This window comes from Canis lupus, chromosome X (genome assembly GCF_048164855.1).
Source record: "Canis lupus baileyi chromosome X, mCanLup2.hap1, whole genome shotgun sequence".
Lineage (NCBI taxonomy): Eukaryota > Metazoa > Chordata > Mammalia > Carnivora > Canidae > Canis > Canis lupus.
In genome coordinates this window covers 124,095,684-124,118,383 of record NC_132876.1, presented here as the reverse complement: position 1 = coordinate 124,118,383, position 22,700 = coordinate 124,095,684, and the positions used below count along the sequence as shown (strand labels likewise).

The 22,700-nt window shown below is 48.9% G+C and overlaps 1 protein-coding gene across 1 annotated transcript in view; it reads right to left on the bottom strand.

Annotated features, from left to right (window-relative positions):
* Positions 1-22,700, bottom strand: part of LOC140628139 (polyprenol dehydrogenase-like) — a 138,458-nt gene that overhangs the window by 26,998 nt on the left and 88,760 nt on the right. The window contains exon 4 of the mRNA XM_072817147.1: positions 8,384-8,485. Coding sequence (XP_072673248.1) covers positions 8,384-8,485 — 102 coding nt within the window. The remainder of the gene's footprint in view (positions 1-8,383; positions 8,486-22,700) is intronic.

The following is a 22,700-nucleotide window of genomic DNA, read 5'->3' as shown; positions in this document are numbered from 1 at the left end:
TAGGTAAGTCACTTTAAAGAGGTGGAAATGAGAGCCCGTGGCCTGCATCCCACACACACACCTTCTGCGATGCTAAGTGCTTTCCGCCACCTCCCGGAAGGCCCAGCCGTCTGAAAACCCATCCAGTGGATTGAAAATGGATCCCCTGAGCTTAGCTCTCACAGACCCGCAGGGATGAGATCTACATACACGCGCAAACGAAGCCCCATGGGGTCTTAGAATACATTCAGTGAAAGGTGTATTTAAGAATAAATACACAGGTCCTCAAGTCAGCTAAGAACGCATTCCCGAAGGGCACCTGGCACCCGAGCCTTCAAGCGGGTGTGAAGTCTGGCATTTTGAGAACACGTAAGCGCCTCCCTGCTGATGTCATTTCCTTGGTTATCATATTGTTCGTGATGATGCCAGATAAGGGGAGCTGTGTCCATGCCTAGGGGACTGCAGATGCCTCGCCGGGGGAGCCTGGCTCACCTCGAACTCCCGGCTTCTGCGAGGCTGGTTGGGACAGGACCCGAGCTCTAGGCAGCTGGAAATGAGCCTGCATACGTTTCTGACTCCTGCTTGGTCGGGAGACAGAGTCTGTGTCCCATCATCCCTCAGATCTTGGCCGCCTCGTGCAGCTTTCTGTGCTGAGTACAAGGCAGCAGTGATGGCAATTCCGGACCATTTCCAAGGCTTGGTCAGGAAAGACCCTGCAGGCCCTACCTGCCTGTGAACGCTGCTTCTGGGGAGAACCAGCTTCACTGAAGAAGACTGGCTGGTGCCCCCGAGGCTGCCACATTGGAGAGAACTCACGGCAGTCATCTGGTCAACCGTCCTCGCTGAGCCCGAGCGCTGGGCAGCACCAACCTCCCAGCACTGAAGCAAGCCATCTGGACACCCAGCCCCGGGTGAACCGTCATGTAAATCGAAGCTCGAGGGACACCCAGAGCTAGAGCCGCCCAGATTCCTCTGCCCCCACCCCAAATTGCAAGCAATAGAAATGTTCATTTTTGAGTCATTCGGATTGGGGGTGATTAATAACACAGCGGTCGCTACTAGAATATCAGTGCATGCCTAAATTACCAACTGCTGCGATACCGGCGCATGCCTGTTATTAATTCCTGCACATTCGTGCATGAAGAAATTATCAATTCCTAGAACATTGCTTCATGAGTAAATTACCAATTTGAGGAATATCAGTGCATGCATAAATGACCAGTTCCTGGAATATCACGGAGTGACTACATGATCAATTCCTGGAAGACCAGGGTATGCCCATTATCGATTGCCGGTATACCCGTGCATGCCTAAATTAGGACTTTCTGCAGTATTACTGCACACCTAAATTATCAATTGCTGGCATATCACTGCATGCATAAATGATCAGTTCCTGGAATATCAGTGCATGACTAAATTATCAATTCATGGAATATCCCTGCATGTATAAGTTATTAATTCCTGGAATATCAGTGCGTGCCCATTATTGATTCCTGCAATATGTCTGCATGCCTATTATTGATTCCTGCAATATGTCTGCATGCATGCATTACCAATTCCACATTGGAGAGCCCCATCTCGTGGGACAAAGGTTTGTCACCAAACTCAGCCTTCCAAGTATCCAAATTCATTGGAAAACCCCACATAATGGAATAGGGGCATCTGTGGGGGGTATGGGGCTCACTAAGGATTATTCTGAATTTTGGGGTGCTAACCTGCAGTGAGGTCCCAGGGCTTCCATCTGGTTAGTTAAAGACAATCTGTCATAAAATAAATAACTATTGTGGGTTATTCTCTTCCTCGTGATGGCCTTCGAGTGCCTGCAAGATGGTAGCAGAGAAAATAGCTAGGGGACTCTGCTGACCCTTGGGGCAGCTGCATGGACCTTGGGTTTCACTCCCCTGCGCTGAACCGCTGGATTCATTAGTGCTACTTGTTTCGGGGACGTCAGCGGTCCAGTGAGCGCACACAGGAGCTGAAGGACAACCGGAGCCTAATCGCCCGAAGGCTTACCATATCCGACTCATTCTGTTTCTATCATGGATTATCTATGATAATGTCCCCGACAAGTAAGCGTGGGGTAACTGTCGAGCCCGAGGGGAAATGCCAGCATGAATCCTCGTCTGACACAAGTTTCTGGTGACAGATCATAGCCCAAACTCACTGATCCACACTCTTAAGAATTTGACAATAATGATGCTCTGGGCAAAGAACGAGTTCAAGGTTACTCCAGAAATCATAAACTGGTTTTGGAGCAAATTTTTGGCGTTTTAGCAGCGTCATCGGGGAAAAGGGTGCTTTTAAAGAGTGGCGAGAACATCACTGTCATGCCTACAGTTGGTCACCTCCTGGAGTGTCCAATCCATTCCCGGGCTCGTGGAAGCGAGGTGGGGTTTCTCGGCACCATGGAGGCTGTAGCCAAAACCGTCTGGGATCCCCTGCACACTCATAATCCACGATTATGTCGCATACTGAGACACTCCATGTTCATCTCTAATTCTAAGGCAAAATGTCCCGGACACCTGCCTGTGCAGAACATCATTGATCTCAGACGATAATATTTATGGAACGTCTCTTCCGTGCTGAGGGAGGAATTTTAACTGTGCATCCAGGGAGGTGCATTTGTGTTTTTGAGATATTGCTGTCACATGAGCGCTTCGGAGGGCTGTCCCTTGAGACTGAGCATTGCTGAGACCTTGGTATCTCCCTTTGCCAACTGGAAAGCGGGAAAAGGAGCAATAAAAATAATATGCTCAAAAAAAAATAATCTGCTCTTTGAGCCATGCATTTGATTGGTGAGTGGACCTGCATGCAGAACCATGTGCTGTGGCAGAGGAGAGAGTGTCGTGTGCCTTGCAGAAAACAAGAAAGGCAGAAAGAAGAGAAGGAAGAAAGCACTTTCTGTCTGGTGGCACATGGGCCAGATGAAGGCTTCCTCACTCCAGAATGCGAGGAACATTTCAGAAATGCCACCACCACTCTGGGGGAATGACTGCTACCCCTACCTTCAGAGCTACTGTCCCTGTCCAAGCTTTGGATTCCGTGGACATACGCATTAGTGGCATCACAGAAAGCAAAACCAAAGATGCCTGGAAGCCGGCAACCGTGGTAGTCAGGAGAGGGATACGCAAATGTGGGGGATGGCGGGGTAGAACATTCTGGAAGGGAGCAATAAGCGTCCTGATTCTGCCCATAAAACATGAACAGGGAAGGAGTTGTGCATGTGCCTTGCAAAAGGACACTGGGAAAGATCTATCTATAGGTTGATGAACATCTGTCGTTCCAGGCAACATGGGTGGCAATGAACCCACAGGTGCATGGGGACTGGGACACGGGGGTAGTGAACGCACAGTCACATGTAAGCCAGTGAAAATGTCGAAATCGATGGCACAAATAAGCGTATCCAAAGTAATTCTTCAATGTGAACACAACGGGGAACACATCATGTGGATGGATCCCCATGGCTTGCCCAGGCTCCGTATTCCCATTTCCATTGTGGAATAACTCTCCCCGTTACCATAAAAGGCAAACGCATCACCCACCCCATACGCCGTGACGATGGCAAGGATCCAATCATTTCCTGAGATGTTTCCATAATGATCAACGGATCTCGATGGAAAGTACCATCCACTTGGATCCGCCATCTGCACCATCGAGGACACCTGAGGCCAGGTGGTTTTCAGAAGAGCTTCTGGGGAACATGCTTCCGGGGCATCTGGATAATTGGAAAACCAATGTTTACTCAGCGTACTTCCTGGAAGCTCACAAAGGGCATGTGGAAAAAACAAAGGTGTTCAATGCAGGAGATGCAATGCACATTCACAGCCTCCAGCCTACTCTTCTGGCAGTTCTGGGATATAATAAATCATGTCAAACAGCCCTGCAAACACCCACCACCAGAGGAACATCCAAGTGCCTTCTGTTCTAGGGAAACCCATCACACGGCAGAAAACAGGGAGAGACACATTGGAAAACAAACAGAAGGCATCGATGAGAAGTGGTCTACACACATTCAGATCCAATAATCCATTGACGCACACACACGCAGTGCTGATTCACCACCTTCCGTGTTCCTGGAAGGGAGACCAGATGATGGCAGAGCCTGTTTTGTAGAGGAAACACCAAGTGCATAAATAGGAAAACGGCTCAGGCATCTGTCTGCCAAGAAGCAGGTACCATTACTCCTCACTCAACTGTAGTCTTCTGTGGATGCAAACTCCATCAGGATGTACCTGGCCAGGTGAGAATCATTTACTTCTCACGGTTATTCTATTTCTCAAGGGTTACCACTGCCATATTTATTTTTAGGAATTCTTGATGTCGGGCAATTCATCCATGAGAGGTATGGGAAGAAGTCCTACAAGGATAAAACATCAATTCTGTGCAGTGATTTCAAACCTGATCAGGTGTGGAGATGGGAGACGGGATAAGTATAATTTTTATGTGAATATGCTATAAATACTGAGCCGGCCCTGTAGGAGATATACTATTGATTCTTCGTGTGTTGGATAAATGCTCAGCTTGGATCCTGAGCTTCCAGAAAGAGGCAGTCTGGTTCTATTTTCATCACACTAGCAAATGCAAACACTATTCCTCTCTGAAGTGCTTAACATTTGCAACATCTTGATAGCTCTTATCTTTAGGAATTAAATAAAAGAGAGAGAGAGACAGAGAGACAGAGAGAGGACAAAAGCGCAAATTCTAGCTTCCCTTAGCCCCCGGGAGTCCTCTTTGTGGAGCACAGTCAGGTCCGTTTTCCAGGAGACAGGACGCATGTAGCTGCTAAACAGAAGTGGGTCCCATTAACCCACATCCTTTCAACCAGTCACCTTGGCGGGAGAAGATGATATCATAGAGGAGGGTCCTGGGCAAATAGTTTCGGGAAATTCTGCAGACCCTCCTGGACATGGACCATACCATTTCCTTCTCTGTCAAGTCCTGTGGTTGAAAGACCTGTTTGCATCTGTTGACTCCTCCCAAATATCTCCAAAAGAATATTGAGTCAGAATTCCCAACGCACAGAGCAAGAATGAATGCTCACACACAAACCAAGGTGAGAGACACAGGAGACATGCTTTTGCTTCCCATAAATCAAGGTAAATCTGAGCACACTGCACTGGTGATGAATCCATTGCAATATTGACTGGCACCATCCTGGCTGGCCCCAGGGCCATTTGTCCCTGTGGCCCTACTCCCATCTTGGGTTCCATGGGATGCCTACTTCAGAAGCCCAGGGCTTTCCAGACAGATCATGTTTGGGATGCAGACTCTTCTATTATTTATACGTGACCGTATTGTCATATCGCAGGTGGCACTTCTAGGATAAGCCATGTCCCAGAATAATTGCCTGTTGAGTGTCTGTCTCCTTTGCTAGAGAATGATTTCCAGGAGGTCAACGGTGCTTGTTTATCACCTTAATGTTCCTGCCTGTGAAATACCGAGCTCTCCTAAGGTGGGTGTGGTGGGTTGAATGATGACCCCCCCACCCCGCCCGCCAAAGACATCCACGTCCTGAATCCCCTTATGGGAGACAGAATAATGTCCCCAGAAACATCCACATCCTGGTACCCACGTGGGAGATAGAATGATGTCCCCCAATTGTCCTCATCCCGGTTCCCACACAGTGGACAGAATAATGTCCCCACTAATGTCCATGTGTTGATCCCCATGTGGGAGAAAGAATACGGGGTAGATGGCACCCCCAAACACGTCCACATCCCAAACCCAGTGTGGTGGACGAAATAGCATCCCCAAAGATGTCCACATCCTGATCTCTAGAGCCTGTGAATGTATGTCCTTAGATGAATAAAGGGACTTTGCAGATGGGGATTGGGTGTGGGCCCCTGTGATGGGGATGGTCCTGGATTACCTTAGTGGTCCAAGGTCACCACAAGTGTCCTCACAAGAGGGAAACGGGAGGCTCAGAGTCAGAGAATGTGATGCGCAGACAGAAGCAAACATCATAGAGAGACAGGGGGAACTGCAGATGCTACCCCACCGGCTTCGAAGATGGAATCGGGAAGTGGCCACGAGCCAAGGAATGCCAACAGCCTTTAGGAGCTGGAAAAGGCAAGGCAAGTCAAGAGAAATCAAGGAAATTTCAAGGAAAATCAAGAGATTGTGTCTTAGGGCCAATGCCACCTTTCACCTCAGGGTGAAATCCCTGAGCATGTTGTGTCTCCATGTGTCTGTGACATGGAGCAGCAAACACAGGTCCCAAGCACAGAGGAAGGTGTGTGTGTGTGTGTGTGTGTGTGTGTGTGTGTGTGTAGGACAAAGTCTGGGCTGAAGTGACAACAACATGTGGATAGGATTCCCCGAAGAGGAAAAATGGACACGGCGTGCAGAGGGTCCAGCCTCTCCAGACCCACATTCCAGCTGTGTCCCGGGAGATGTTAGATAAGCCAGACGTGCTTGGTTTACGATCTGCAGAAAAGAACAAGGGGCTGTGGTAGGACCACCAGGATCACCTTGAAAGTGAAGGGCAGAGAGTGAATTATGGAGCATCTACCGATGATATAACAGAGTCTTGTTGTGAATCTGTCTGTAAAGTCTCAAATTCCTGTTGAGCGCAAGACACAGCTTTCATCCCGCTGTTGCCAACTTTCTCCATAATGAAGTGCTCCGGTCGCTAATTACCGAGGGTGCTATGTAGACTGAGGACATAAGACGTATACTTGGACTGGATGCCCACAGTCCTGCCAGCTCGTGTCTACACTGGGTGATTCATATTATTATAATTCTCAACATTTATAATACTGATAAAGGCCCTGACAAAAGAAGCCCCCACCGGCGCCAACATGGAGAAATCCCAAATAACTGATTTCTGCAAATAAATTTAAGGTACGCTCATTTCGGGAAACCTTGAAAAATATCTAAAAAGGTCTGTGAAGAAAGTAAAATTAAAATCATTCTGAACCTTTCAGTGAGTAGCCCCAGTACTAATAACATGCACGCAGTGTTTGCTCCCAGGCTAAGTAAGTGGAAGTGGTGTTAGTTACGACTTTGTCCAGCACTCGCACATCACAGCTATATGTGCACACATCCTCACACATAAATAAATCAGTGGGGTCGGACCCTCTAGGTTGTATACGCTGCGTCTTTCCCTTCACTGAGAATTTCCAATCAAACAGATGCATTGGGCAGAAGCATGAATATCCGCACCCACTTCCTGCCCACCAACCCCATTAATGGACTAACGCGGAACAGCCGTAGGATACAGACTTAGATTCACTCCTCCCCGCAGAAGATGTCCACATTGTTATTCCTGTGATTTCTCACTGCGGTTCCTCCCGTGGCAAAAGGACTTTGGAGAAGAGAGTCAACTAAGTCTCTTTAGTTGGGGAAATTTGCCTGGATCATCCAAGTGGGCTCAGTGGAATCACAGGGGTCCCATGGTAATGTTTTCCCTGCCATCCAACAGATGAACGATTTAGCAAATGTTTTACGTGTTTTGGAAAGAAGCTGTAGTGTCCGATTGTGGCTATTCCTTTCACTGTACTAATAATGCCATGTATCTCCTCTACGCACAACCAGGTGGTCTCTGAGATGGAAAGCGATGCCTGACATTCCGCCTTATTTCCGGTAGTTTGGGTGTTCTATGTGGATTCCATTTGGACATGTTAATGGTGCTGTCTCCTCCCTGTGGAGGGTTTGGGTGAACTTCTATGACATCTTTCAGGTGTAGCAGGGGAAGAGAGGAATGTCTTGGGTACGAAGGTGAAAAACCAAACTTGTCTCTGTTGCTCTTAAGAGCTGGATATGGGGGGAATGAATCCCTGGGTGGCTCAGTGGTTTAGCGCCTACCTTCGGCCCAGGGCGTGATTCTAGAGACCCGGGACTGAGTCCTACATTGGGCTCCCTGCATGGAGCCTGCTTCTCCCTCTGCCTGGGTCTCTCCTTCTCTCTCTCTCTCTGTATCTCTGATGAATAAATAAATAAAATCTTAAAAAAAAAAAGAGCAGGATATGGCTGAAAGATGGGATCAGGGTCAAGGCTGGTTTGTGTTAAAGATGGACAGGTGGGCAGATTGAAGGCAGAAGTCAAGAGACACTGGGGGATGCAGCCTGCTGATGACGCCCATGGGGACATGGTGAGGATTTAATAAGGTCACATTTGTGAAAATGCCCAACCCTTACACACTCATAACACAACTTCCTCCTTAGCCCACATGGGCCAGTGAAAATATCAACTCCACACAACGCGTATCAGGCTTACCGTCGTCTCAAATTGATTATACCAATGACAGAAGCCGAATGCATCAATGAAGCAAAGCCGTGGGGACCACAGCACATGCTCTCATGAGCTTTCATGGAAATCCTGCTTTCCCCAAGGACGCCTCTCACGGGACAGCCAGCGTGCATGTGTGTATCAGAGTTAATGTCTGGATTTCCCCAGGACTCACCATTATTGACCAGGACGTGGAGAGGGATTTTCTTCTTCTTGAACTTCTGGACGAACTGCCGGATGGACCTCAGAGACGCCAGGTCGCAATACAAAAACTCCACTGCAAAAGGACAGAAACACCGACTCGTGATTATGGCTCAGATCATGATCTCAAGCCCCGTGATGGTCTCCACACTCAGCAAGGAGTCTGATTGAGATTCTCTCTCTCTCCATCTCCCTCTGCCACTCCCCCTGCACTCTCTCTCTCAAATAAAACAGTAAATCTAAAAAAAAATTCACAACACAGGAGAGTCAGCCACAAGCACTAGGTCGGGAGGGTACATATTTTTGGAACATACACACTTGCTTTCACTTCGAAGGGACATTTTGAGATAACCTACAGTCCCCAGCTTCTCAGTGTGAAGTACGAAGCTTATGTGTGCCACGTAACATGGCCAGTGAGGGTGAGGAAGCACCCGTCTTCAAGATTTTCTGTAAAGAAATATAGTGGGAATGGGGGGTGGACATGCTTTTGGATCAAAGCCCTTCCGGGTGAGATCTACAGATGGGTGCCACCCTGCAAATGGATTGTTACCAGTCTACTGTAAGATACAGCCCAACGTTGAGGACAGTGGTTAGAATATTTAAAAAAAACAAAAATCAATAGTCATTTTATGCTTGCTGAATCCAATGATTTTTTAAAAAGTGAAATCGGAGGCCCCACTTTTGCATATTTTAAAATTTTAATCTTCTAGTGATTCGTGTCTGACCCGTCTACATCAGTATCAGTCTGTGACATGTTTGGGAAGAGAGAGTCTTGCCACAGATGGTTTGGAAGCGCTGGTCTAGAACACCGTGCCATCTGGATACGCATTCCTGAGGCACCATTCGAATTTCCCCCTGATGTATATTCACAAGGAGAAGACTGATTGATTGATTGATTGATTGATTTTTTAAAGAGGGAAAACCTACACTACTTCTGCTAACCAGAACCCCTGGTAACAGGGTTGGTAGACAGGCACAGTCAGCTTCCAGAGCCAGACCACTGGTAGTGCATCTCTGTCACGTCAGGAGGCACTTCTTCCCTCCCTGGAGAAAAGGGTTCCCAGCTCGCCAGAAACATGAGAGCCACCTTTCCACCTTGGGATCGTTGCCTTCTGAGGCACCTGAAGGGCTTGGCTACACCTGCTTTTCTACGCTGATTCAGGAACTCCTGCCCCCACCCTTGGCGCCGCAGGAACAGGAACACATGCTGGAGGGGGCTGGCATTGTTTAGGGAACATGAGCCCCTAAACCAAGCTCCACAGTTGGGGAGGGAAAGGCAGCCACTGCAGACCAGGACTCGTCACAGGGTCCATCCATAACAACGGGAACATACAAGGCAAGCTGCAGCACGTGGCATCCCACCCGTGTCAAGTAGAAGCACCAGGACTGAGCTCCGACAAGACACGGAGTCACACTTGCTACGGGTTCAGTCGGCACATCCACCTAAAATCTGCATCCCACCCACACCCTCAGGCCTGGGGTCATAGGATCGAGTCCCATATCGGGCTCCCTGTGTGGAGCCTGCTTCTCCCTCTGCCTGTGTCTCTGCCTCTCCCTCCCTCTCTCTCTGTCTCTCTGTATCTAATAAATAAATAAAATCTTTAAAAAAATAAAATAAAATAAAATGTTTTGAGAATCTTCAATGTACCCCTCGGGGACCAGAAGTACCCTATCTGTCAAACATATGACTGGCAAATATGAGGTATACCAGTCGTCCACATGGACAAACTGGAAGACCCAGGAAAATGCTAGAAGGAGGTGTGAGCCCTGGGCCATTGATCTTGATTCAAAAACAATATGGCGGCATCCCATTGGGGCGGGTGGAAGGTGAATTTGATACGTTGGTCATAGTTTTGAAAAGCAAAGATTAGCAATGAAAAGGCCAAAAGTTATCAAACAAGCCAATGGGAAGCAGGCCTGGCCCTGCTCCTATAGGGAAGGGCTAACTCAAGACTGTGATGTTAATGGGACACAGAGGATTATTAGCGGTGGACCCAACGGTCGATCAATATGGTGCGCCATGGTCGTGCTAGGTCACTTCCAGCCACACGGTGTTCCGAGTAGCACAACATCGAGCTGTATTTGTCAACGACTGTTGCACACGCAGGGAGAGATGGCGAGAGAATCCCAATCCTTACGGGAGGCTCCGCGAGGGTCCATCTTTGCTCATTTGACAGACTGACAGACAAGAAGAGAGGAGGATCCAGAGAAGGCTGCGGATAAGACACTGGACAAGACTGTAAAACGAATTTACAAATAGGAATGAGTGGTGGGTTTTGTTGTTTTTTTCTTTTTTTTTTTTTTTTGGTAATGAGGAAGATTTTATAATTATGGGCACCTATTTCTCTCTATATTAGTATGTGAAATTGGTAACAGAAATATGATCATTTCAGGGAAATGAGTGCTTTTCTGTGAAAATACTGATTATTATGGCCTAATCAAGGAAATTAGGAGTAATCAGACTGACGAATATGAGAGCAATAAAAAATTACAAAAGTATGGCATCCGGAAAGGAGGGGGTGGGCGGTGACGGTATTTTAGCGAATTGTTTTATACTTTGAAAGAGACAATCCACCTCTCCTGACTCCACACACAGCCCCCTTCCCCCCAAAAATGCTGAGTTGATTCATTTGATGACATTTGCAGGGTTCTGATAGAACAATCTGGAAAGAGGTAGCACCAGGAGGGCAAGGAGACAGAAACTGGAGAGCACCCGACGCGCTGGTAACATCTACCCACACAGATGAAAATGCCGCGAACACAAACGTAAATTAAAAACCCTTTGGGGTAAAGAAAAGCCCGTGCGTCCAAGAGGAGGGAAAAGAGCAGAAGGTCGTTCCCAGAGAGGTTATCTGTTTAATGATGGATCCCCCCAGGAAGAGGCCATGTCCTGCTCCCCGAGTGCAAACAGGAGGCGGGGTACACCTGTGCCCGCGGGTGTGACACCCATAGCTGACCACGGACCCCAGACCGACCCCCGGGAGCTGCTGCACCCGCTTCAGGCACACCCCGGGGCAGGGGAGCAGCTGTGGGACGCAGTGTCCCCCTCCCTGCCAGGGGTAAGGAACAGGGCCCCTGAAGTGCCGGGGTCCGCCCACAAGGAGGGGAGGTCCCCACCACCCCTGACCCCCTCTACCCCCCCCCCCCGCACCTCTGTCTCTGCGGAGGACAGAGGTGAAGCACGGTGGCACCTGGCTGTTGACACGCACTCTGCGCTCCTCCGTGGGGCGGGCAATCCCGCCCTCTAGGTGTTCAGTGCCCTTGGGCCGTCCCCTAAATACCCTGGGGCAGGGGGTATGGTGTGTGTGTGTGTGTGTGTGTGTGTGTGCAAGAGTAGACCGCTGAAGAGACAGGGAGAAGCAGCACAGAGACACAGAGAGTCGGGCAAATGGCACACAGAGAGTCAGAGAGAGACGCAGAGACACATGGAGACAGAGACTGAGAGACAGAGAAATGGCAGAGATGCTCAGAGACAGACCCAGAGACACACAGAGGAAGAGACAGATAGATACCACAGAAAGACAGACACGCAGGCACAGAGACTCAGGGAGACAGAGAGATAGCACAGAGAGACAGACACAGAGACACAGGGAGACAGAGACATAGAGATGGACAAATGCACAGAGATAAAAAGACACAAGCAGAGACAGAGAAAGCACAGACACAGTCAGAGAGAGACAGGAACAGAGACACATGGAAATAGAGATGGGGAGAAACAGAGACAGAGAAATGGCACAGAGAGACAGTCAGAGAGAGACAGACAGACACATGGAGAGAGTAGAGATAGACACAAAGACAAAGAGATACAAAGAGACAGATACAGAGAGACATAGAAAGGTAGACACAGAGACAGAGACACACAGAGATAGGGATAGACAGAGATAAAGGGAGACAGACACAGACGTAGTCAGAGAGAGAGACAGAAGGCAGACGGCCAGGGGCGCGGGGAGGGAGCACGGTGCGTGAAGCATGGAGCATGTCGGTGCCTCTGTGGGGCTCCGAGCCCCCGCGAGCAGTGCTGACGCTGGGGCCCAGTGTGCAGCGAGGGAAGGCCTGGGAGGAGAGGCAGGTGCGCCAACAGCATCCGCCCAGAGAATGGCGCCAGGCCTTGGCAGCCACTGGAACGCGGCCGGTGCATTTGCCTGGACGCCCGACCCAGAGGCCAGGCCCTGCTGAGGCCCTCGGTCCCTCACTGCCTCTCCCAGACAGCTGCTCGCACAGCGGGCAGCCCCACATGCTGCGCCATCCGGCCTGTTTCTGACACACAGGGTGCACTGTCCTGTCTGGTTGGGCCTCCTGCAAGGACTCAAGCACCACGACCCAGCGTCCGAGACCTGGGGCCCTGCGCCCGGTGGACATGGCAGCTGGAGCCCGGCCTCATTTTCCTGCTCAGGGAGATGCTGCTGGCTCACCTGCCCAGCCTTCTGTATGCAAGACGCCCATTCCTTAACCAAAGACGTCACAGACACCAAACGCTGCCTTCGAAGCAGCTTGAAAGGACAACCTGTCGCCCTTCTGGGCCCGGTCAAGTGTCGGCTCATCCTTACCAAGAACAACTTCTCAGAGAGTCTGCCCTACAGAGCGATACTGTCCTTGTGCACACACATGTGCCCATGCCACCCCCAGGGGAACCCCCTTGTCCTGGTGTCCCTGACTGGTTTTCTCTCTCTAGAGATACCTGGCCCACCCAGCCAGCACTGTAAGGCCCTACAAATTCAAACCCAAGCAGCTCAAGTTTGAAACAGCAACAGCCACCACCCCAAATACCCAATCACAGCAACCCAAGTCATGGCTTCGGCACGCACTCATGTCGAGATGCGTGGAATTTCAAAGCACAAACTATGAATATTAGGGAAGTGGAAATTGTCAGAACACCCTTGATCTGCCCCCAGACAAACATCAGGTGCCCCCAAAGTGCTTTCAACACAAAGAGAAAAGAGCAGCTTGGAACCAACATATAGACCAGCCGATTAGGAGGCACTCAGCGTGTCGCATGGAAACGGGCTTCTAAAAGCTTGGGGGAAAAAATTCCTTCTCCGAGGAGGGGAACTGTTGTCCTGTGAATCTAATTTGCTTTATGCACCAATGGGGCCGCACAGGAGGCAAACTTCAGCCCGGCCCTGATGCTCACGGGTTGCTCATCAATGCAGGTGCAGTGTGGGTGTTGCTCCGCGCCTGGTGGTTCAGCATGGCATGCCTCTTAAAACTTAATTCCTAAGGGGGACTTCCCAGCTTAGATCCCATGCCAGGGTCTATGTAACCAACCATGGAGGAGACGCAAATGGAAACCACAAGGAGAGGTGACCTCGCACCTGTTAGTATGCCCACCATCAAAAAGACAAGAAGTCACAGGTGTTGGCCAGCACGTGGATAAAGGGGAGCCCTTGTGCCCTGTGAGTGGGAATGCAAATGGGTGCGGCCACTCTGGAAAACAGTATGGAGGGTCCTCAAAAAGTGACAAATGCAACTGCTATACAACCCAGCAATGCCACTTCTGGGTATACATCTGATGGAAATGAAAGCAGGAGAGTTAAGAGATGTGCTCAGGGCAGCGTTACTCATGGCGGCCAAGACGTGGAAGGAACCCAAGCACCCATGGATGGATGGATGGATGAAGAACAGATGGTCCATCCACCCAACACAACATGACTCCGCCTTCAAACAGAAGATTCAGGCATTTGTCACAACGTGGATGGACCTCGAGGGCATCATGCCCAGTGAGAGAAGTCAGGCAGAGAAACACAAGGACTGCATGATCTCACTAACGTGCGCAATCTAAAAAAAGTCAAACCCACAGGAACACAAAATGGCGGATGCCTGGGTTTTAGGGACGGGGAATGAGGAGATGTTGGTCCTAGGGCATGATGTTTTAGCTCCAAGTTCTCAGGATCGAACGTACAGCACGGCGAGGATAGTTAACAGGACTGAATCATATACTCGAATTTACTGCGTGGAGATCGTAAGTGTGCTCACTGCACACACCAAGTGGGAGCTATGTGACGTGATCAATGTGTCAACTGAATCAAATAGGGTGATCACCTCAATGTACGTATATGAAGCCATCACGCTGTACACTTAGAAAGAAATCACCTTGGCTGACCTGAAATACACAGGTCTGTCCATAAATACCCCAGTCATAAAAAAAAAAAAAATTCAAATGCTTCAAGGGAATCTCTTGGTGGCCAGAAATGGGGAAAAATTGGATCCCAATAAACACCCTCCTGTGCCTACGTAACCAGCATGCTAAATGGCGATATTAAGGGTCAGCCAGACGTGCTTGCAAAACAGGTAGAAAAAGGACAAGCACCAGCCACAGGGGAGGACAACGAGATGTTTGTACATGAGGCAGGTTTTAGGACATGCAGGGAATTGCTATCTGAGTATCTGACCTCCTCGGTGGCTCTCAGGCTCCCCCGTCCTTGCTCGCTGGTGAGAAGGGAGTGTGGATACTTGGGTGTAGACAGCAGATGGACAGCTGGAACCCGGGGAATACAGATACACATACAGGACCATCCTCCCCCTAGCCGGGACTAGAGGGCTCGAGGGGCCAGCTGCAGCAGCTAGCTATGCTGCGTAACAACACATCCCGCAGGAACTGGCTTGAAATGACACCCACGTATTATGTCCCCATTCCTTGAACGGAAAGTCTGGGCAGGGGAGTGTGGGGCCTCGGCTCAGGGTCTCAGGAGGTGGTCAGATGGGGCTGGGGTCTCAGCTGGAACCAAGATCCTGTTCCAGCCTCATTTGGGTTGTAGGTGAAATTCAGCTCCCTGTACTTGTAGGACTGGGGTCCTCCTTCCTTCCTCCTGCCCTCCTTCCTTCCTTCTTTCCTTCCTTGCTTCCCTCCTTGCTCCTTTCCTCCCTCCCATCTTCCTTCCTTCCTTCCCTTCCTCTTCTTTCCTCCTTCCTTCTCTCCTTCCCCTTTCTCTCTCTATGCTTCCTTCCTTCCTCTTTTCCTCCCTCCACCTTCCTTTCTTCTGTCCATCCTCTCCTTTTCTCCTTTCTTCCTTCCTCCTTTCCTCCCTCCCACCTTCCTTCCCTTTCCTTCCTTCCCTCTCTTCCTCCCTCCTTTCCTTCCTTCTTTTCCTCTATTCCACCTTCCTTCCTTCCCTACCTAATTCCTTCCTTCCTTCCTTCCTTCCTTCCTTCCTTCCTTCCTTCCTTCCTTCCTTCCTTCCTTCCCTCCCTCCCTCCCTCCTCTCCTTCCCTCTCTCCCTCCCTTCCTTCCTTCCCACCTACCTTCCTTCCCTCTCTACTTCCCTATCTTCCTCTTTCTACCCTTCCTCCCTTCTCTTAAACAGCTCCCCTGAAGACATGCAGATTCTGAACATCTCTAAATGAGTCGATGACACCATTAATCAAGTTTTCAGACACAGGGGACACAATGAAACATTCTAAATATGTCAGGATTTTTAAAATTCTTTGGGCGTGATGGGGAACTCCAGAATTTATCACGTCCATAAATATACCCTCTGGCCTATCATGGTTCCATTTTTCAAAATTCCCCAGTCTTAGTTCATAAAAACAGACATAAAGAATCATTCCCATAATAGGTCTTCGTTGTTTGTTTGTTTTTTTGCTACCCAAGAACAGGAAATCATTTTGCTCTGTTGTGTTGTTCATTTTCGGCTACACTCTCTCCCCACCGACTTGCAGACAAACAAGACATGATGGTGCCTGGTGTTCTGTGTTTACTTTATGAATATTTCATGAAGGAGGTGGCGTAGAGTGAGTACTGCCTCCCAAATTGTTGTCCCTGAAGCTGTTACGCATCCCATCAAGGGGAAGATGAAAGCATCGCAGTATTATTTGTGCCTCTTGGAAATTACGGCACTTCTCATCCTGAGCCAAATGCCTTGCCCTGCGTCCGTCAGCAGCACAACCGGGGGCCTGATGATCAGATCTGGGAATGAGGTCCCAGCATCTGCACAGTAATGACTGTCATTTTGTTGGGGTGCCACATCGATTTTCCGCATCATTTCCCTCCCGTGGCCATAAAGCACACATTAGGATTTGGCAGGACCTGTTCATCAACACTCTCAAACCTTCCCGAATGACACGCGCCATCAGGACGTGGAACGCAGTTTTCTTTTTCCTCCAAAAGGACCACAGTGTTGCCCAATGGTGGACGACTTTTGTGCAGGGGACTTTTATCTGTTTCATTTTTCTCCCCAGAAATGGTTTATCCTCTGCAACGCATGGCTGAGACATGCTCACAGATGACAACGAAGTCTGGCCGGGGTGCTGGAACTGCCGTGAGCTTTGCGGCAAGCTAATGCAAAAGGTGTTCATCATTGTGCAAGGGCAAAGAAACCCAGGCTGAACTGGGTGCTGTTGCCCAGCACTTTGGGGTGCACGCTCATCCTCAAAGCACCCTGAAAAAAATCTCAGTACTGCTTTATTATGCTCTCAGATTCATGCACCAGTCAGAGCACATGTCAATAGGAATATCGGGTGATCTGAACTGTTTTTAAATGTAGTGCCACAGACACCTGCCACACCAAAGGCTCTCTATATTATTATATGTTAAATGTAGAACTTTTTTGCTAGATTTCATTTATTTATTTGAGAGATAGTATGTGGATTGGGAAAGGTGCAGAAGGACGGGAGACAGACAAGGAGATTCTGTGCTGTGTGCGGAGCGTGACGCAGGGCTCAATCCCACGACCCTGATATCATGACCTTAGCAGAAACCAAGAGTTAGACGCTTAAGTGACTGAGCCACCCAAGTGCCCCTTGTATATGCTATATTTATATTTGTAGATTATATTTATTGTGGTATATATCATATATAATATAAAGATACAAAATAAATAGTATATGAATATAATAAATACATAGTATGTAATATGTAATATACATACCATGTAATATATACTACGTATTGTTACATTATGTTACGTTGTATGTTATTATATTTATATATAATACAAATATATAAAGTAAATAATATAAAGTTGCATATCATTTATGTAGTCACAGAAATTTTTCAAGTAGCAAAACAAAAATCATTAGCACATTAACGTAACCCCATCATCGGCTTCAAACAAACCTTTATTTAGCTTGAGACGCCGGAAATACGGAAGTCTGGCAAAATGACTTCACATCTAGCCACCAGCCTGGAAATGACACTGTCTACAAATTCCATAAAATCAGAAGCGCATCTGCACGCCACCGGGTTTGCTGGAGGTCAACTGGCATCTCTGGCTGGGGAATGATGCGTGTGGGCGACATACAAGCTCCGGGAAGGAACATCGCGAAACACAGACACGGTGTTCTCACTGAGGTTAAGTGTGTGAATGGGCGCGTCTGTTGTGCCAGGAGGTGGAAATTCCCCACAGGTCTCTCCCATTTCTGCATTTCCTTCCTGGGAGGCACGGACTGTCCTTTCTCTGGGATTATCTTTGAAGTACTTGCAAAGCAAACAATTTAGAAAGATGACATGGCGTCTGCAGACCAATGGACACACACACACAAAACGAGGGGGATCGCATGGTCTTTTTCTTCGGTGTCAGATCCAAACAGTCAACGTGCACTACAGTTAATAAAATATTCTGTTAAGAAAAAAAAAAAAAAAGTAAAGAAAGTCCCGGTTATCTTTTTACAAATTAATGTCGGCTCTCCTTATTTTGTAAGGGCCTGCCAACGTTCTTAAGGTGCAGACTTAAAATGTTTGCGTTTTGTCACAATATTTGATTCCAGCTAATCACTTTTGGTTTGTTGTGTTTTTTTGGGGATTTTTTTAAGATTTTTTTTTCTTTCTGCCTGCAGCCTATCTGAATTGCCTTTTTCTTGCCAATTTAAAGATACCCAGATGGTAATGATTTTAGCAGTAATATTCTTCAGAGAACAATGTTTGGATTTCCTGTTGTATGAGTTCATGAGGTCCGCAGTAATAGCAATGTGAACAGGGAGGCTTAAACAGCACACATTTGTTCCCTCCTGGTCCTGGAGGCTGGGAGTCTGAGATCCAGGTGAGGCCAAGACTGGTTCCTCCTGAGGCCTTTCTCCTAGGTGTGTAAACGCAGTCTTCTCCCCATGTCCTCACGTGGTCATCCCTCCCTGCATGTCTGTATCCTCAGCTCTTCTTACAAGGACCCCAGTCCTATGGGATCAGATCCCACCGTATTGACCTTGTTTTGCCTTAATCCCCTCTTTCCAGGGGACCCCTGGGTGGCTCAGTGGTTTGGTGCCTGCCTCCAGCCCAGGGCGTGATCTTGGAGACCCAGGATGGAGTCCCACATCAGATTCCCTGCATGGAGCCTGCTTCTCTCTCTGCCTCTCTCTCTCTCTGTGTCTCTCATGAATGAATAAATCAAATCTTAAAAAAAATTTTTAAAAATCCCCTCTTTCCAGGCCCTATACCCAAATACAGTTCTATTCTGAGGTCCTGGGAGCTGGCATCTCCTACTTATGAATTCTGGGGACACAATTCAACCCAGAACGCCTGTGGATGGTGAGATCCCGGTTAGCGGGCCTGAACGTGTCCCCTCCTTGGGCTCCTCCAACCAGACGGTCTGGCATGGTCCTCGTTGGCACCCGTGCCCCACAGCGCGAGGATGTCTGGACATGGTGACCAGGGAAGCCACCACCTTAGAACAAGGTGATGCTTCCTGGACCACACAGGCCACCTGTGTGGCCTTGCTAGCCACCTTGACGGAAGGTGCTAAGAAAACACTATCACCTTCACTCACCCACACAAAGTATCTCTGAAATTCCAGACTGAGTATGTCACTCTCCACAGACCACTGAGGCACTGGCGAAACAGTTTCCCATGAGCACAGGAGGGGACAGGAATTCTCTGGACATTCTCCAAAATGGTTACCATCCCCCTCCCACTACAGGATTGAGTATTTCTCCAATAGTCATCATTAGAAGGAGGTGGCGCTCCTGCAGGGGGAGCTCCCGAAAAGTGCAGCCCCAGCCACCTGGACCAAACTGGGTCCCTGGGGTTCCAAATTCTTAGGCTTGTCCAGACTCAGACTCCAGAAGCTCATCAATCACCCTGCAAGCGTTCCCACCTCCCCCTGGGAGTTTCTGCTCCTGTTAACCTGCGATTCTCGGCATCCACCAACATGCACCTGTGTGTGTGTGTGTGTGTGTGTGTGTGTGGGCGCGTGCACGCGCGCGCGTGTCCCTCCAGGTTTCAGGACAGCAGTTGGTCATGTGATTGCCATTCTCGGAGGACCTAGGAAGATTTGGTTTTTAGATTTTTAATCTCTTGTTTTTGTTTTTCTTTTTTCCTATGAGGACAGAGAGGCAACCACCAAACTACATAGCAGAGCAGTCACTGGAAGACCCCCCATTTCTGAGATTCACAGCTCTCACCTGGAGAGAGATGCTCATATCTCTCATTTGTAAAGCTTCTTCCTGGCCTAAGAGGTTCCTCCTCTCCATAGCTGGAGAGACATAAAAGTTAATGGGAGACAAAAGCCACCAGCAAGATTCTACCCTCACTTGGTTCAAGAGCATCTCCAGGAGGTTCTCAAAGGCACCTATTCATATTCGGGCACATGTTCCTAGAAGTATGTGGTCCATCTCTAGGAAGGGAGAAGAGCCCCATCACTGAGTAGCTTCGGAACGTGACTACCTGAGTCCTATTCCACCTCCAAGGCACTTGTTGGTTGGGCAACTTTGGGCAGGTCCCTCCATGTCTTCGAGCTATGGGGTTGTATCACTCTGCTGGGCTGCCATAACAGAGCATCACAGACTACACCACGTAAAGATGAGAAGGCTGGAGGCTGGAGGTCTGGAATGAGGCTGCCCATGTGGCTGGAGCCTGGTAGACCAGTCTTCTTGGCTTGTCAATAGCCGCCATCTTGTTCTGTCCTCACATAGCAAAAGGGAAAGAGAGAATAAGTTCTCTGAAGTCCCGTCTTACAAGGACACCAATCCCATCGTGGGGGTCCCACTCTCATGATCTCGCCTAACGCTAATTACCTCCCAAAGACCCATCTCCTAAGGCCAACATACTCGCAGTTAGGTTTCCACATGTGCATTTTGGAGGGACAAACCTTTGCTCTCTGGCAAGGTAATCATCTGCAGATTAGCATAATACCTTCCTTTTGTGTCAGGGTGCAGGCTCACGTGAGCTGTAAACGACACCGTGTGCCAACCAAGGACACGGTGCAGTGTCTCCGATCTAGCAAATGGCCTGTAAGCATTAGCCTCGACGCTAAACCTGATTGTCATCACTCGTAGAGCTGTTTGGCAAACCCAGCACGGGAGCGCTGGAATCATGCCAAACACTTACTGTTGTAAGTGCTTCCACCACTGAGACACGAGGATATATTTTGGCCTCCCCCGTTTCCAGCCACGCTGCAAGCACGGGACGGTGTGCATGTCGGGTCTTGTGTCTGCTCCGGCGTGTTCAGCTGACACGGCGTGGAAGCTATCAAGGATGTTTTTAAATCTCTTTCTTGTCAAGGCTCAGGGCTAAGTAACCCTGTGGGTGCCAAGCGCTCCAAAGTGCTGACCATCAGCTCCTTGCCTTTCTGGGTCATGGATCTCTCCAGCCGGGAGGCCATACGCCAGCTCGCGGCTTGCTTCCTACATTCATCCTATTTATCTTTAGAACCTGCTTGTACACCTGTTTCTAATTTAAAGTTAATGATGATCCATGATGGGTCCTCACAGTGACAGACGCTGACTCTGTAAGTAGACGCTGCCATATCCAGCCACAGGGACGCTACTCAGGTGTATGCTAGAGAAAAGCACAAGTCGGAAGACACATCACCCCATATCTCCCACAGTCAGGGCTCCGTGAAAACATCCTTGGATTGATTTACAGGTGAACAAATCATAACAAGATGGGTTTTCAGGGACGCCCAGGTGGCTTGGTGGTTGAGCATCTGCCTTTGGCTCAGGGTGTGATCCTGGGGTCCTGGGATTGAGTTCTGCATCAGGTTCCCTACAGGGAGCCCGCTTCTCCCTCTGCCTGCGTCTCTGTCTCTCTCTGTGTGTCTCTCATGAATAAATAAATAAAATCTTTAGAACAAATGGATTTTCAGGCTCAAAATCCTTAGGTGGTATCATGAGGGACCCCCATGCCCACTATGTCCCTAGAAGTCTATTCTCTTTCCGTGACCTCCAAAGTGGTGACTGTAGAGCATGAGTCATCTGAGAGATGGAGATCTGCACAAAGGAGGGTGAGTTCCACTTAGGGATGCCAATTGCAACACATTCCTCCCTTCCCATCCCTCATGCTCTAATAAGGAAAGAAACTAAGGGTGCACCGTGTTCTTCCAACAGAGCACCTGCAGGTATGTATGGTGCCCCACGCTTATGCCCGGTGAATGTGTGAGCTCACGCTTCATTTAAGGTTGTGGAATCTGGTTGTGGAATCTGGATGCAGACGCCTTGCTCACCTCACCAAGAATGACCAGGATGGACAGGTGGATACAGGGACACCCTCCCTGCATTTGGAATATTAATTGTGGGTGGAGAATCTACTGAAAGCTGGAATCAGCCCAGCCTGCCTTGACCGCCGCTCACGACTACTGACTGGATCACTTGAAATGTAAACCTAGGAAGCTGCAAACAATCCGGGGATACCATAATTCTTTCGTTATATAAACAGATTACACTGGCTCTGATTCTTGACATTTCACCCTTCTAATGGCATTAAATGACTTTCAAATTCCAGACCCGAAGGAAGCTGCCTTCAGTTTTTTTGTTTCGTTTTGTTTTCCTGCGCTGCCGTTCTTCTGGTCTACCAAGCAAATGCCTCGCGTCCATCTTCTATGAACAACATCCTCAGTAAGCTGTGGAACTCACAGCGACCAGCTCTTAGAGCCCGTTGTCCCAGAGAAAAAAGTTCTCCTTCATACCAGGGACACATCCAGCCACAACAGAGACAGAAGGCACAAAAACCCAAGGGCAAGAGGCAGTTCACACATAATGAGCTGAGAGGGCGCCATTTTGATTGCAGAAGTGTAGTCTTGGAGTCAACGAGAGAGGAAAAATGGGAAGCCCTGGTATGAAGCAGAGAGAGGAGGGAAGGACACAGTATGGGGCATTCTAAACATCTCTAAAATGTCTGGTGATTATGCAGGAGGTAGAAGAAATGCCACCAAAGGTCCCCAAGGTGATGATGGAGGGGTCAGAAGATGGGAGGAGACGCTCATGGAGCTGTCCAACCATGAGTTGGGGTCCAGGCTTCCACATTTAGAAGCTGGGCCCATTAACCTGGTTTTCTCATGTGCAAAAGGGAGCCAAGAATAGTACCCACCTCTGCGACGTTCTAGGAGCAAGCTGTGCAAAATTCTTAGCATGACACCCAACGTATACTA